A 16,112-nucleotide genomic window follows, 5' to 3' on the forward strand; every position below is an offset into this window, starting at 1 on the left:
AGACGTGAATTAACCAAACATAAAAATTGGATCTACTGGATTGAACTTCCATACAGTCGAGTGTGATATACCACTCAAAAAAATTCAGTCCATTTGTGGTATATTTTCCACGATTGCTTTATTTTTGTGTGGGGAAAAAAAATCCCCCCCAGAGCACTGACATCATTCATATCTGGATGAACTGGAACACTGACAGGTGATTGCTCAAAACATTTGGCTTCACAAAATTAATATTATATATTAATTATAATAATATAATATATTATATATTATTATATATATTATAAGTAATATTATATGTTGTGGATGTATTTTTAATTTACATTTTTTATTATGCACTATACATTTTTAATAGAAGACATAGAAACTGTAGGCAGGCCAGTCAAGCACATTTATTTTGTGTCTACAAAGCCACACTGTTGTAGCATGTGCAGAACGAAGCCTGGCATTATCTTGTTGGAATAATCATGGATTTCCCAGGAAAATATGTCTGGCTTTCCTTTTATGTAACAGAGTTTCAGGTTGCATTGCTTGATGCAATGGTAGACCTTATTAAGTTATAATGGTTTTCTGATAATTCTCCCAATTTAGTCTAGGTACCGTCATGAGCGACAGCCTCTCCAGTAGCTCTGTCAGAATTGTACTTCTATAGCATTTCTATAGTGCTTATTCTTTTATTCTTTAGTTTGAGTCACTCAATAATTTCACTCGGGATAAATGAAGTACCTATCTATCTGTCTGTCTGTCTGTCTGTTTGTCTATCTATCTATCTATTTAGTTTGGCTTGCAAAATATAGATAGATAGATAGATAGATAGATAGATAGATAGATAGATAGATAGATAGATAGATAGATAGATAGACAGACAGATAGATAGTAGACAGACAGACAGACAGACAGATAGACAGACAGATAGATAGTAGACAGACACAGACAGACAGTCAGACAGACAGATAGATAGATAGATAGATAGATAGATAGATAGATAGATAGATAGATAGATAGATAGATAGATAGATAGATAGATAGATAGATAGATAGATAGATAGATAGATAGATAGATAGATAGATAGATAGATAGATAGACTGCATGTAAACATAGCTAGTGTGTCTCTGTGTTAGACTTAAATGTGTGATGACATGAGAGCCTACAGCTGTGAACTACACCAATGGTCCAAGTCAAATGAGTCACTGTGTGTTTACAGCAGTGTGTGTGTGTGTGTGTGTGTGTGTGTGTGTGTGTGTGTGAGGCATCTCTAGCTGTACGATTTAAAGGCCAAACTTAGTTTAGACACCGACACACTTGCTGTAAGCTATAGTACTCAGTCCAAGAATAAATTGTGTGTGTGTGTGTTCTGTTTGTGTGTGCTTTACTTGCTTTGCTATTAATTTTCTGTTATTCTCTCATCCACAGATAATTATTATTATCTCCCAAACAGCAGAGATGCCTTGTTGTGTGGGAATGGCAGTGATGCAGGGTAAAAAATCTTATTTATTTATTCAGTCAATTACCTAGTGCATTTTTATTTCATATTCCTATCTGTCAGTACAGGGATGCAATAAACTCCAGTATGTGTTTACATTTACATTTCAGGACAATTACAGGCAAACTGAAAAACAATCTTGTTTTTAATAAAAGCTATTTTGAAAGGGACCTATATATACGTTTATTCTTGTATATTATAAAATTTTCCTTTATTACACTAGTTATTGTAATGTCTTATAGTGTAAGTGTTTTGATAGTGTGGTTTTGGAGGGAACTTTTTATATATGGCATGTATTTGTCATTGTTGATTGATATCTGCAGGCAGTGTCCAGAGGGATTTAGTTGTATCAAGGCAGGCCGTAACCCTAATTATGACTACACGAGTTTTGATACATTCAGCTGGGCCTTCCTCTCTCTCTTCCGCCTCATGACACAGGACTTCTGGGAAAATCTCTATCAGCAGGTGCACACTTACTTCTATCATTTACATTTAAAAAGCTTACGTTCACATGTTTGGTTATGTGATAGCATTTTTTTGGGCTTTCATGATTGTTGCAACTGATCTTCTCTGTGACTATATAATTGGAACACATAATATTTTCTTGAATTTATTTCATAACTGTATTGTGGCTTTTTTAATATGCTGCATTAGACTGGTAAATTAGATTAGTAATTTGGTAGTGTAGAATGTTCTGTATCATCATTGAACTTTTCACAAACTCCTAGTTTTTCGTCAGTGATTATGGGTACAGATCTGGTAAAGGGTACAGAAAGATTTCTGCAGCATTGAAGGTCCCAATGAGCACAGTGGCCTCCATTATCCGTAAATAGAAGAAGTTTGGAACCACCAGGACTCTTTCTAGAGCTGGCCACCCGGCCAATCTGAGTGATTGGGGTAGAAGAACCTTAGTCAGGGAGGTGACCAAGAACCCTATGGTCACTCTGACAGAGCACCAGCATTGCTCTGTGGAGAGAGGAGAACCTTACAGAAGGAAAACCATTTCTGCAGCACTCCACCAATCAGGCCTGTATGGTAGAGTGGCCAAACGGAAGTCACTCCCATCTGGAGTTTGCCAAAAGGCACCTGAAGGACTCTCAGACCATGAGAAACAAAATTATCTGGTCTGATGAAACAAAGATTAAACTCTTTCGCCTGAATGCCAAGCGTCATGTCTGGAGGAAACCAGGCACTGCTCATCACCTAGCCAATACCATTCCTACAGTGAAGCATGGTGGTGGCAGCATCATGCTGTGAGGATGTTTTTTGGCAGCAGGAACTGGGAGACTAGTCAGGGTGGAAGGAATATTGTCTGTGATAAACAAAGTTGTTACCTCCAGAGCACTGACCTCACCAAATGCCTTGTTTCTTTCACCCTGGACAGTCTGAAATATGTTGTGCTAGAATCATTAATTGGGAATAGCATCAGTTTCAATAATTGCTTCTGCACTTCTGCTTTGAGAGAACATCTATTGTGAAAAGTGCTATACAAATAAATTTGACACTATACTAATAAGAATTTGCAGCAGTATGGCTGAAAACCAGTGAGGGGAAGATGCCTGTTGATGTTTTATGGGCCACCCACAATGCATTATTACATAAAATAAGTTAGTATAACAAAACAAGGAGACCGAAAGAGAACTTACAAATGTGTCACCCTCAGAATTGTTACTGAATTTGTATGGGAAAAATGATTATGGTTAAATACATGACGACTTGATGAAAATACATGATATACAGTGCCTAGCAAAAGTATTCGGCCCCCTTGAACTTTTCAACCTTTTGCCACATTTCAGGCTTCAAACATAACGATATGAAATTGTAATTTTTTGTGAAGAATCAACAACAAGTGCGACACAATCGTGAAGTGGAACGAAATTTATTGGATATTTTAAACTTTTTTTAGAAATAAAAAACTGAAAAGTGGGGCGTGCAATATTATTCGGCCCCCTTGCGTTAATACTTTGTAGCGCCACCTTTTGCTGCGATTACAGCTGCAAGTCGCTTGGGGTATGTCTCTATCAGTTTTGCACATCGAGAGACTGACATTTTTGCCCATTCTTCCTTGCAAAACAGCTCGAGCTCAGTGAGGTTGGATGGAGAGCGTTTGTGAACAGCAGTTTTCAGCTCTTTCCACAGATTCTCGATGGGATTCAGGTCTGGACTTTGACTTGGCCATTCTAACACCTGGATACATTTATTTGTGAACCATTCCATTGTAGATTTTGCTTTATGTTTTGGATCATTGTCTTGCTGGAAGATAAATCTCCGTCCCAGTCTCAGGTCTTTTGCAGACTCCAACAGGTTTTCTTCCAGAATGGTCCTGTATTTGGCTCCATCCATCTTCCCATCAATTTTAACCATCTTCCCTGTCCCTGCTGAAGAAAAGCAGGCCCAAACCATGATGCTGCCACCACCATGTTTGACAGTGGGGATGGTGTGGTGTGTTCAGGGTGATGAGCTGTGTTGCTTTTACGCCAAACATAACGTTTTGCATTGTGGCCAAAATGTTCGATTTTGGTATCATCTGACCAGAGCACCTTCTTCCACATGTTTGGTGTGTCTCCCAGGTGGCTTGTGGCAAACTTTAAACGAGACTTTTTATGGATATCTTTGAGAAATGGCTTTCTTCTTGCCACTCTTCCATAAAGGCCAGATTTGTGCAGTGTATGACTGATTGTTGTCCTATTGACAGATTCTCCCACCTCAGCTGTAGATCTCTGCAGTTCATTCAGAGTGATCATGGGCCTCTTGGCTGCATCTCTGATCAGTCTTCTCCTTGTTTGAGCTGAAAGTTTAGAGGGACGGCCGGGTCTTGGTAGATTTGCAGTGGTCTGATACTCCTTCCATTTCAATATGATCGCTTGCACAGTGCTCCTTAAGATGTTTAAAGCTTGGGAAATCTTTTTGTATCCAAATCCGGCTTTAAACTTCTCCACAACAGTATCTCGGACCTGCCTGGTGTGTTCCTTGGTCTTCATGATGCTCTCTGCGCTTTAAACAGAACTCTGAGACTATCACAGAGCAGGTGCATTTATACGGAGACTTGATTACACACAGGTGGATTCTATTTATCACCATCAGTCATTTAGGTCAACATTGGATCATTCAGAGATCCTCACTGAACTTCTGGAGTGAGTTTGCTGCACTGAAAGTAAAGGGGCCGAATAATATTGCACGCCCCACTTTTCAGTTTTTTATTTCTAAAAAAAGTTTAAAATATCCAATAAATTTCGTTCCACTTCACGATTGTGTCGCACTTGTTGTTGATTCTTCACAAAAAATTACAATTTCATATCGTTATGTTTGAAGCCTGAAATGTGGCAAAAGGTTGAAAAGTTCAAGGGGGCCGAATACTTTTGCTAGGCACTGTATTTTGACTTACAGGACTAGACAGGTACACTTGACCTGTTACACCCAGCCCTGACGTTTAGACTGTATGTGTTGTTTTGTGTTGTAGACCCTGCGTGCTGCAGGGAAGCCATACATGGTGTTTTTCGTGCTGGTGATCTTCTTGGGCTCCTTCTACCTGGTAAATCTGATCTTGGCTGTGGTAGCCATGGCCTATGATGAGCAGAACCAGGCTACTATTGAGGAGGCACAGCAGAAAGAGGAGGTGTTCCAGGCCATGCTGGAGCAGCTCAAGAGACAGCAAGAAGAGGCACAGGTAATACACATAAACACACCCATTAAAATGTTCATACAGTAACACTACATGTGTCTAATATAAAAGATAATATTAATATAATTTATAGTGACTGTACTTCAAAATATGAACATAAGGTATATATTTATAAGCTTAAACAAAGATATCTTAAAAAACTAAAAAACTAAAGTGGTGGGGAAAAAGTATTCAGACAATGCAAATTATTAACATAATTGCAAAGCAGCTGTTGGCAGTTACAGCTTCAGCTGACAGATGTCTACAGCAATAAATAATCCACTTGATGACCCATTTCTTCTGACCAGCTGTTTTGTGTAAGGTAACAAGACTCCCTTGACCCATATTAGACACATAATATTAAAATCCTCCATGTAATTTTATGGTTTTTATATTAGAAGCTCAGCTAGGCCAGGGAGCACCTTCACCTTCGTTGAGTTGTTTTTACTTTATGTTTGGCAATATTGCCTTGTTAAACTGTACAGATTTAGTTTCTTGTCTAACAGGATTTAGTTTTTCTCCTACACTTAGACATTCCTGTTTCCTTTGATGACATGTAATGCCACAGTGCCATTTGTAAAGAACCAGCCACATATCAAGATTCTTCCATCTTAATACTTTACTGTGGGTGTGGTGTTCTTGGAATCATACATTCAGCCTTTTAGCTAAACATGGCAAGCTGAATGGTTTCCACAGAGTTCAATTTTTGTCTTATCCTAATGTTTTCATATGTAAATTTTAGATGTGCTTTCATTTTCATTGCTTAAGGTTATTTTTTGTTCCTGCTGCTTTCCTGCAACTTTCTGAGTGACTTTCAGCTTTTCTCTAACCTTTCTTTCATTGGTCTAAAGCCAAAAGTGGAATGTTGTGTGATGCACCTGTCCAGGGACGATGTGGTTTCATTAACTTTATACTTGTGCATTATTAAACTAGTTGTACTGACAGGGATGTTTAAGGTATTTACTATGGCTTTATAATCTTTTCTATCCTGTTTAACGACAGTATGTGTGTATATTTACAGTATACCTGCTCTGAGTATCAACAAATATTAACATTTCTATTATCTATTTGTTACGGCCCCTTGTGATGGTACAGGGGTATGTACAGGGTCAGTGACAATATAAATGAACTGTTGTGTACCAAACAGTACCAAAGTAAGTAGGCAGAGAGACAAGGAACCCAATCACACACTGTAGATCGTTTAGACCATTTACTAAAAAATAAATAAACAATCTCACAAACAGGCAGGTATGAATGTTAAAAAATATATACAATATATACATTATCTAGTTTATTACAAATTACAAGATCAGGCAATACCAGACTTATCTTACAGTTATACAGTCAAACATTTTCTGTAGCCCCCATCCACGTTAATTATCATCCTTCCTTCCCCCTGTTTCTAAGCTCTCAGTCTCGCTGGTGTGGCTAACATCCCCCTGTTACCATGGAAACCAAAGCAGATAAGCCATGTAATGTGGGTGTGTGTGTGTGAGAGAGAAAGGGATGTGAAGGACACCAAAATGGTGGCTGTGTTTATATGTTTAGGTCAGTTTATAGGTTTGTACACACTGTACTACTAATAATCACAGTACCCATTCCTCCACCACCACCACCAAATACAAACTAATTCTAATTATATAGTGTATTCTAATTATATAGATGTGTATTACAGTCTGTACTCATTAGTTGTGTGAAAGTATACTGTGATCACTTATTTGTTTTTTATTTTTCCATTATTTATGTATTCTTTATATTTGTTATGGCCAGTGTTATCTTAGCGGTTAAAGTACTTTCCCTTAGTAAGCCAATTAACCCTAAATTGCTTGCATTGTTTAAGCTCGCAGTTGCAATTTGCCTCAAATAAAAAATTCTGCTAAACGTCTTAAATGTAAATGTTTTGTTCAGTGTGAGTCTGGGACCACCTGGAAGGGCATTTAAAAAAAGCTTACACATCAACTTACTTCAAGACTTGATACTTAAGATTTTTAGGAGTGGATGTATACAGTTGTCTTTAAATAGCATTTCTGGTATGAAGTTTTCATTTAATTTGATTTTCCATTTAGTATCAGTAGGCACATTATACATCGATCAGCCATAGCATTAAAACCACCTCCTTGTTTCTACACTCACTGTCCATTTTATCAGCTCCACTGACCATATAGAAGCACTTTGTAGTTCTACAATTACTGACTGTAGTCCATCTGTTTCTCTGCATGCTTTGTTAGTCAACTTTCATGCTGTTCTTCAATGGTCAGGACTCTCCCAGGACCACTACAGAGTAGGTATTATTTAGGTGGAGGATCATTCTCATGTGTTAGTGTGTGTTGTGCTGGTATGAGTGGATCAGACACAGCAGCGCTGATGGAGTTTTTAAACACCTCACTGTCACTGCTGGACTGAGAATAATCCACCAACCAAAAATATATCCAGCCAACAGCGCCCCATGAGCAGCGTCCTGTGACCACTGATGAAGGTCCAGAAGATGACTAAATCAAACAGCAGCAATAGATAAGCGATCATTACTTACTTTACATCTACAAGGTGGACCAACTAGGTAGGAGTGTCTAATAGAGTGGACAGTGAGTGGACATGGTATTTAAAAACTCCAGCAGCGCTGCTGTGTCTGATCCACTCATACAAGCACAACACACACTAACACACCACCACCATGTCATTGTCACTGCAGTGCTGAGAATGATCCACCACCCAAATAATACCTGCTCTGTAGTGGTCCTGGGAGAGTCCTGACCATTGAAGAACAGCATGAAAGGGGGCTAACAAAGCATGCAGAGAAACAGATGGACTACAGTCAGTAATTGTAGAACTACAAAGTGCTTCTATATGGTGAGTGGAGCTGATAAAATGGACAGTGAGTGTAGAAATAAAGAGGTGGTTTTAATGTTATGGCTGATCGGTGTATTGTCTAACTCAGACAGCAAGAATAAAGCTTCCTCTAGTGATAGGCGTTCTGGCTGTTTTTTCGTAGCTCTTATTAGTTGGCTTAACTTACTAGTTAGCTATTTTTTTTAACCAAGTGATTTTTGATTTAGTAGCATTAGATTATAAATACTCCTTAGTTTGTGTCAGCTCTCAGTCTTCACCTAAAGAAGCAGACTTAAAAAGCTGACTTGGTCACAAATGTCTCTCGCAAGTAAGTAACAGCCATACCATAAATATTTGTGACAGCTTCATTTGGTCTGGTTGCTAACAGAGGCAGTACATCTCTTAATTTATGATGTTTTCATCTTTATTTTATAAGAAAAAAATCCCACTGTTCTGGTGTATCATGAGCACATCAGACATTCAGAGATTTGCATGTCTGACAAAGCATAAACCGGGCTCTAGTGTTATCTTTTTTTCTCTCTCCATCATCATTTCCCCCTCCCCTACCTCTCCCTCTCCTGTTCTGACAGCCACCCTCTCCTCCCCCTCTTGCATCCCTCCCTCTTAAAGGTCAAACTGGGTATTCTCATTAAGGTCATGAGACAGAGACGCTTTCAGTGCTTCAGTTGCTTAAACGAGATGGCGTACTGATGTCATGTGTGATTAAACCATGACTCATGAGTTCAAAAACACTTTTTTATATAATTGTGTCAATTAAAATCTTTTAATGTGATAGAGCTGAGAGTCCTTCTATTTTAAACATCCTTGATTCTTTTTGTTTGCTGTTCTTTATCACGGTCTATTTATCTGTCTGTCTGTTTTTGGTATTTTTGCATTCGCTTTCACTATATAAGCTTGAACCAAGTCTGTCCCCAGTTGCCCCTGACTACAGTGCCCGTTTTGTGATTGGTTGGCAGGTTGCCGCGGCAGCAGCGACTGAGAGCGGGGAGTACAGCGGCGGGGGTGGCCTGTCGGAGGAAAGTTCCTCCGGGGGATCCAGACTCTCCTCGAAAAGTGCCAAAGAAAGACGGAACCGAAGAAAGAAGAGGAAACAGAGGGAGGAAGAGGAGGAAAAAGCTGACCAGGAGAAATTCCACAAATCAGAATCAGAGGACAGCATCAGACGCTCTGGATTTCGCTTTTCCCTGGATGCCAACCGGCTGTCCTATGAGAAAAAGTGCTCCACCCCAAATCAGGTGACTTTTTTATTTTATGTTAATGTGGGATTATGGGTAATGTAGTTGTACTATAGTGATATTGGTAGAGTCCCACAACACCCAGCCTAAAGCAGATTATAAAAAGTAAGACTGAATATTTAGGACAGTTGTATTTTATGTTTTTGTATACTACATGACCAAAAGTATCTGATCACTCAATGTTCCTGTTATGCCAAGTTCACACTACACGACTTTCAAGGTGTTCCAGGTGTTTAGATCGCTGTACAGTTCACACTACACAACTGGATCTCTTGTAATCGGGAGTCTTTTAAGGTATTGTGGTTTTCACAGTACACGACTGATCGGCCGTAGGGGGTCACACACTACACCATCTATCCCCATGAGGAATACAGACGTGTCTCTCTGGTCCCCCAAACTAAATTTTTTCATGAAAACACACACAAGAAGTGACAGGGGTTTAGTGATACCATGTCCAGAAATGCGCATCAGAATGAACCGAGTGATCTAAGTTGTTTGAGCGTTGATGTGTAGCATAAAAGCAATTAGGAAACATACATTAATCTGGGTGAAGGAGTGGATTTTGGCTATGCGGCCAGCAGGGATTGTCTGTTCTTTAGAGAGAGTTGGAAGTCAAATAAATAGGTCCAGATATTTAACATGCTAGATATTTTTCATGAGTCTGCAAGCGATCAGCAAGCCGTTCGGACCTAGTCGTTGAACAGTTCACGCATAGTGATCGAGAGCCGATTTTCAAGCCCCGAACGAATGCAGAGTTGCCTTCGAGCTGCCACATCTACCGGTGACCTGTCGGCGAGCAAGAATCAGAGCAAAAATTGTGTAGTGTGAACTAGGCATTAAGCACACAATTCCAAAGCTATTTAATGTATTGTAATATGAAGTTACTGTCACTTATAAAACATGGCAACAGGAATTCACCTTCATTCAGCCTTAAGAACATTGGTGTATTTAGACACTGGTGTTGACCAATTAGGAACTCCAATCTACCCCAAAAGTTGAGGGTTGAGGTCAGAGGCTAGGTAAATTTATCCACAACAAACTCATTAACAAAAAAAGGCATTCCCCAAACTGGTACCACAATCCAATTTGTAAAACATGATTGTTTTCAGAATCCAGGAGTGTTTTTTTCCACTGTAATGTACATGCTGATCTTTTAAAAGTAAGCAGTTAATAGCTGTTTCGGCCACAGAAACCCAGTTCAACTCACAGCAAGAAGGTCCTGAGTTTGAGTTCCAAATGGGACGTTCCGGGTCCTTTCAGTGTGGAGTTTGCATGTTCTCCCCGTGTCTGCATAGTTTTCCTTCGTGAACTCCAGTTTCCTCCCACAGTCCAAACACATGCAAGTGAGGTGGATTAGAGATACAAAATTGTCCATGACTGTGTTTGACATTAAACTTGAACTGATGAATCTTGTATAACGAGTAACTACATTTCTGTCATGAATATTGTGCATATATGAACCAAAAGTGTATAAAACATGACGTCAACATCCTAATAAATAAATAAATACCCATAATGTGGCCTACTCTTTTATGGCTGAGTTGTTGTTGCTGGATGTTTCCACTTAATAGCTCTAGCCAGGTGTAAATTTAATAAACAGATGTGTTGAAAAAGGAGGCCAACCTGTGACAGTGTTGAAACAGCTTTTTAGTACAACCCATTACTGCTCATGTTTGTGAAAATAGAACGGCTGTGGGGTTAGATTTATACAACAGTTAGAAATGAGTGACTAAGAGTAAAATCCAGTAGTTAAAACCATTTTGACCATGCTTAGTCATTTTATATTTCTGTGTTTTTAAAGATGTTCAATTTATGTGTTTCATATTTTGACCCCATCCTAAATATTTAGATATTTTAATTTCTCTCAAGGGCAAATGCATACATGTTTATTCTAGTTTATTGTTCCCATTATAGTCTATCTTTAGGGCTGCCGCGATTGGCTGACCTAGTCGATGACGTTGACGTCAATATTTTAAGTCAATGCATTGTTTTTAAAACTATGTTTATAAATGATCCGTTTTTATTTCTACAGTGTTTCCATTTATATAAGTGTTCATATGATTTCCTCAGCACTACTTGCTGTGTGCATGACCTGCAGCAGTCAGAAGCCGATTGTAGAGAGCTTTTAAAGAAAGCTCAAAATTTTCCAAGACCCAAATCATCAAGTTTGGTGATACTTAAAACTAAAATGTGGTTTGTTCACTGTTTGTTCACTGTGCAAAGCTTTGATGGTACCACAGCAGCACCAGCGCCATGCTGCACGTCTATATTGTTTAACTACGTTTCTTAATCACGGAGATCTTGGAATACCATATTCCTTAGCGAGTTCAGTTAGACCGGCATGCACTTTGCTGCGTTGGTCTCGCGATTTTTGCAGTTGGTTGCCGCGGTGCTCAAAGCGCAAAAATCTTCTCATGTAAAACACATACCACTTTGTTTACATGGCTTAGAATGTGAAGTAATTTTTGAGTGAATGTGTAGGTTAGAATCTGGGCTCATTCTGTCTTTACTGTATGTTGGACTTAATGAGACGTGCCCACCTCTAACTATTTTATTTCTGCTATAAGTTTAAGCACTTGGCTTTGTGTACGGAATGCCATAAACACATGTTGCACTTTGTTTAATATGGAGCAATTGAGAATTTGATAATATGGACATAAACCCTGTTTACATTTAGTTTTGTGCCTTATTATTATGCCGTACAGTTTGTTGTTAAACTAAAAGAAGCTTAAATGAGATTCTGAATTAATTTTTTTGGAGGAAAATTAATCGTTTAGATTAATTGACTAATCGATAAAATAGCCTATAGATTAATTGATAGAAAAAGTGGCAGTTAGTGGCAGCCCTATCTATCTTTGTCAATTGTTATATATTTGGCCCTCTAATATAAATGGTAATGTTTAAATTTTTTATATTTTATATATTTAGAATATTAGCATGTGCGTGGTGAATCAGTCTAATATGCTAGCCCAGCACTGCAGACTCGACTCTTGAGTTTTAGTCTTGGCAGTGCCACTGGCTTGGCTGGACACTCAATAGACACAGTTGCCCATGTCGTAGGGAGGGAGGGTCAGATTAGGAATTGTCTTCTTGCCACTGGAACAGCATCTTCTGTCTAGTCATGGCGACATCACAAGTGGCAGAAGAATAGAGTAGCGAGGTCCCTTGTATGTTCTTTTTGAAAGAATACACTGCTTACTATAGAGCAATATTGTATTTAGAATATGTACAAAGATAGAAATTGCTATTTTTTGTGTGTTAACCTTGACTTGACCTCTATCTTAGTCTTGCTGTTTATTTATTCATATTCATGACATTTTAAATCTTTAAAATGTTTGTTTAGTATGCTATATTTCATCTATTCAAAATAGATATTTTCATTTTTCTATGTGTAACTGTTCATGACTTCTTTTCTCTTGTGTACAGTCTCTTCTCAGTATCCGTGGTTCTCTCTTCTCCCCAAGAAGAAACAGCCGGGCGAGTTTGTTTAGCTTTCGTGGGCGAGCGCGGGACTTCGGTTCAGAGAATGATTTTGCGGATGATGAGCACAGCACGTTTGAGGACAGTGACAGTCGTCGGGGGTCACTCTTTGTACCTCGACGTATTGAGAGAAGGAACTCGACAGTCAGTCAGTACAGCCTCGCTGCACCGCGAATTATGCTGCCAGCCAATGGGAAGATGCACTGCACTGTCGATTGTAACGGAGTGGTGTCGCTGGTGGGCGGGAACTCTGTGCCTACATCACCAATTGGACGACTGCTGCCAGAGGTACAAATTATGCATATAGTCTCATAATCATTTTTAGGTGAATGTTAACAAATTTGGAATGGAAATATTTGTTTATTTATCTACAAAATCTCTGAACCTTTCCTGACATTGGACAAGACACTCTGTTTCATGTAACTTTAATAAATGCAAGCAAACTTAAAGGTTGAAAGGCAATCTATTTGTGTATTTTTAGAAATGTTTTTTGGACAAAAATGTGTGTTTCATTCATTCAGGCAACAAGAACAGAAGAAAAGAAAATGCCAGAACTGCTGTGACATACATGTCCCTTACAAGTGTATATAAACTTTAGTCTAATTTATTACTGTGGCGAGATCATATGCAGATCAGCCTTGTGCATGGAGAGCCACACCCTGATCAGCTATTTCCCAACTCTGCGCAGGCGCCGTCAATCAGCCAGCAGAGGTCGTAATTGCACCAGTTATGTGGAACCCTGGTCCAGCTCATCTCACACCTGAACAACAGTCAATCGTTGTTCATGTGGCCGCTGAGATTTGATATGATGTATTCAAAATCCCAGCTCTGGTGTTCTAGCGTATTTTACCGCTGCGCCATCTGAGCGGCCTTTTAAGGACTTCTGAAAAAAAAGTGATAGTACTTTTTAAACTTCACTAGTTAGAGGCATTCGCATAAGTAACATAGCTGGCTATTGTCATCAATAACAGTAGTTTTGCTATTTTTTATATTTAGCTAATTGTAACTGAGGGCCTCATACTGAATACTAATACACTTGTTTTTTATGTGTGACAAATGGCTAATTTATTAGCATTTATGTAATAAATAAAGGCATCAAATTGAAATTAGAGCTTTAATGCTGCCAAATGTTGGTGTATTTTTTAAACAAAGGTTTATTTAGCTAAAAATAAGATATTATAGCCTTTATATATATTTTAAATGGGTTGTGGTTTACAGCTATCAAATTAAAATATACTGTTAGTGTGAGGAAAACAGCTCAAATTCAGCTAAGTGTTAAATATGATTAATTCATGCTTTTTGCTGTCTGCCAATCATTTTTATTCTCTGTTTCTGCAGGGTACGACTACAGAATCATCAGAGGCTCGTAAGAAGCGATCAGGTTCTCACCAGGCATCCGAATACCTGGATGATGCTGCTGCAAGAAAAAGAGCTTTGAGTATGGCCAGTATTCTCACCAACACCAGGGAGGGTATGATACACAAACATCCACATACAGTAGATAAAATCAAACACTAGCACATTATTATTATTATGTTCATAAATCAGGGTGTAGTTTGGTCCAGCGCCACCTAGAAATACTGCCTAGGGGCACTTCAAGGTAGCCGGTTTACCTTCTGCATGTTTTGACGGAACCCAAGCAGTCATTGTGAAAACGTGGCTCACAGGCAGTGACTGAAGGAAAGGTTTGAACTCAGGTCCCCAGAACTCTGGTGCTGTGTGGCCTGCAGTTTCTTAGAATTAGGTTGTAATAGATAGACTTTCTGATTCTGAGTGTTTCTTTGTATTTGTGAACAAAGATAATAACTTATGAGATAAGATTTACTGGCTTTTTTACTTTCTTCTTTTACACTTTCTTCTTTTGCCATGTCATTTTTAAAGAAAATACATAAAATTTGAAAACAATTAAATTATTGCCTAACACTTTAATAAGAGTTGAACTAGAATTTAAAATCTCATGACTTCTATTACAAAATTCATTGCATAGAACTATTGCAGTTGTTTTGCTAGCGTAACATTAGTACTGAGCAAAATACTGACCAGTGACCCAATAAAATTGTAAATTCCTACACAGTTTAGAAAGGCGCTGGAATTTTGTGCCTGTATTTGGTCTAATTTATTATATAAATGATTTTAGCTTTTTGAAATGGTAAATTCCTTGTTAATTTAGAAAGGCTCTAGAATTGTGTGACTCTATTAGGGCTCATTTATTATATAAATGCTTTTAGCTTTTTTGATATTGTCCCATATTCCAGTATGATACTTAGCCATAGTGTGGTGCTAAGAGGTGTGGTTTATTTTAGTCATGTAATATGTCATATCTTTATGCCCTCTGTACAGAGCTGGAGGAGTCTCGACAGAAGTGCCCCCCCTGCTGGTACAAATTTGCCAACAGCTTTCTAATCTGGGACTGCTGCCAACTCTGGCTGAAAGTGAAGGAGCTGGTCAACATGGTGGTGATGGACCCATTTGTAGATCTGGCAATTACCATTTGCATTGTCCTTAACACTCTTTTCATGGCTATGGAACACTATCCCATGACCAAAGAGTTCAACGATGTGCTCTCCGTTGGAAATCTGGTAAGATCTTGAACATACTTGAACATTTCTGCGTTTGCATAGAATTTTAGCTTAGGTAGTATACAGAAATGTTAAATTATAGAATAAACAAAGGGGAACAGTTTTAGATACGTTGAAACATTGCTGTTATAGTGCTAAATGGTGTTGCGGCTGGTGAAGGATTAAACCATCAACATAGGCGATTATTGCCTTCACCATCTTTAAGCACTTTGCCATGTTCTCTCTATGCCTTTGTGGATTTCTTTGTGGATTTCCTGTAGGTACCAATTATGCATAACATTATGACCACCGTCCTAATATTGTGTTGCTTCCCCTTTTGCTGCCCCATACGCAACAAACTGTGATGCACTGTGTACTCTGACACCTTTCCATCAGAATCAGCATTAACTTCTTCACCAATTTGAGCTACAGTAGCTCGTCTTTTGGATCGGGCCACACGGGCCAGCCTTCGCTCCCCTCTTGCATCAATGAGCCTTGGCCGCTCATGACCCAGTTTACCACTGTTCCTTCCTTGGACCACTTTTGATAGATACTGACCAGTGCCGACCAGGAACACCCAACAAGAGCTGCAGTTTTGGAGATGCTCTGACCCAGTCGTCTAGCCATCACAATTTGGCCCTTGTCAAACTCACTCAAATCCTTACGCTTGCCCATTTTTCCTGCTTCTAACACATCAACTTTAAGGATAAAATGTTCACTTGCTGCCTAATATATCCCACCCACTAACAGGTGCCGTTATGAAGATAATCAGTGTTATTCACTTCACCTGATAGTGGTCATAATGTTATGCCTGGTCGGTGTACGTCTACTTTTTAAACTATGCAGA

The 16,112-nt window shown here is 38.8% G+C and overlaps 2 protein-coding genes across 2 annotated transcripts in view; both read left to right on the forward strand.

Annotated features, from left to right (window-relative positions):
* nudt15 (nudix (nucleoside diphosphate linked moiety X)-type motif 15) overlaps nt 1-16,112 on the forward strand; it is a 426,914-nt gene that overhangs the window by 155,027 nt on the left and 255,775 nt on the right. The window lies entirely within an intron of this gene.
* scn1lab (sodium channel, voltage-gated, type I like, alpha b) overlaps nt 1-16,112 on the forward strand; it is a 96,318-nt gene that overhangs the window by 44,346 nt on the left and 35,860 nt on the right. Inside the window, exons 8-14 of the mRNA XM_062997729.1 lie at nt 1,415-1,478; nt 1,808-1,949; nt 4,945-5,151; nt 8,949-9,227; nt 12,654-12,995; nt 14,046-14,178; nt 15,048-15,286. Of these exons, the coding sequence (XP_062853799.1) occupies nt 1,415-1,478; nt 1,808-1,949; nt 4,945-5,151; nt 8,949-9,227; nt 12,654-12,995; nt 14,046-14,178; nt 15,048-15,286 (1,406 nt within the window). The remainder of the gene's footprint in view (nt 1-1,414; nt 1,479-1,807; nt 1,950-4,944; nt 5,152-8,948; nt 9,228-12,653; nt 12,996-14,045; nt 14,179-15,047; nt 15,287-16,112) is intronic.

The sequence above is a fragment of the Trichomycterus rosablanca genome, chromosome 6 (assembly GCF_030014385.1).
Source record: "Trichomycterus rosablanca isolate fTriRos1 chromosome 6, fTriRos1.hap1, whole genome shotgun sequence".
NCBI lineage: Eukaryota > Metazoa > Chordata > Actinopteri > Siluriformes > Trichomycteridae > Trichomycterus > Trichomycterus rosablanca.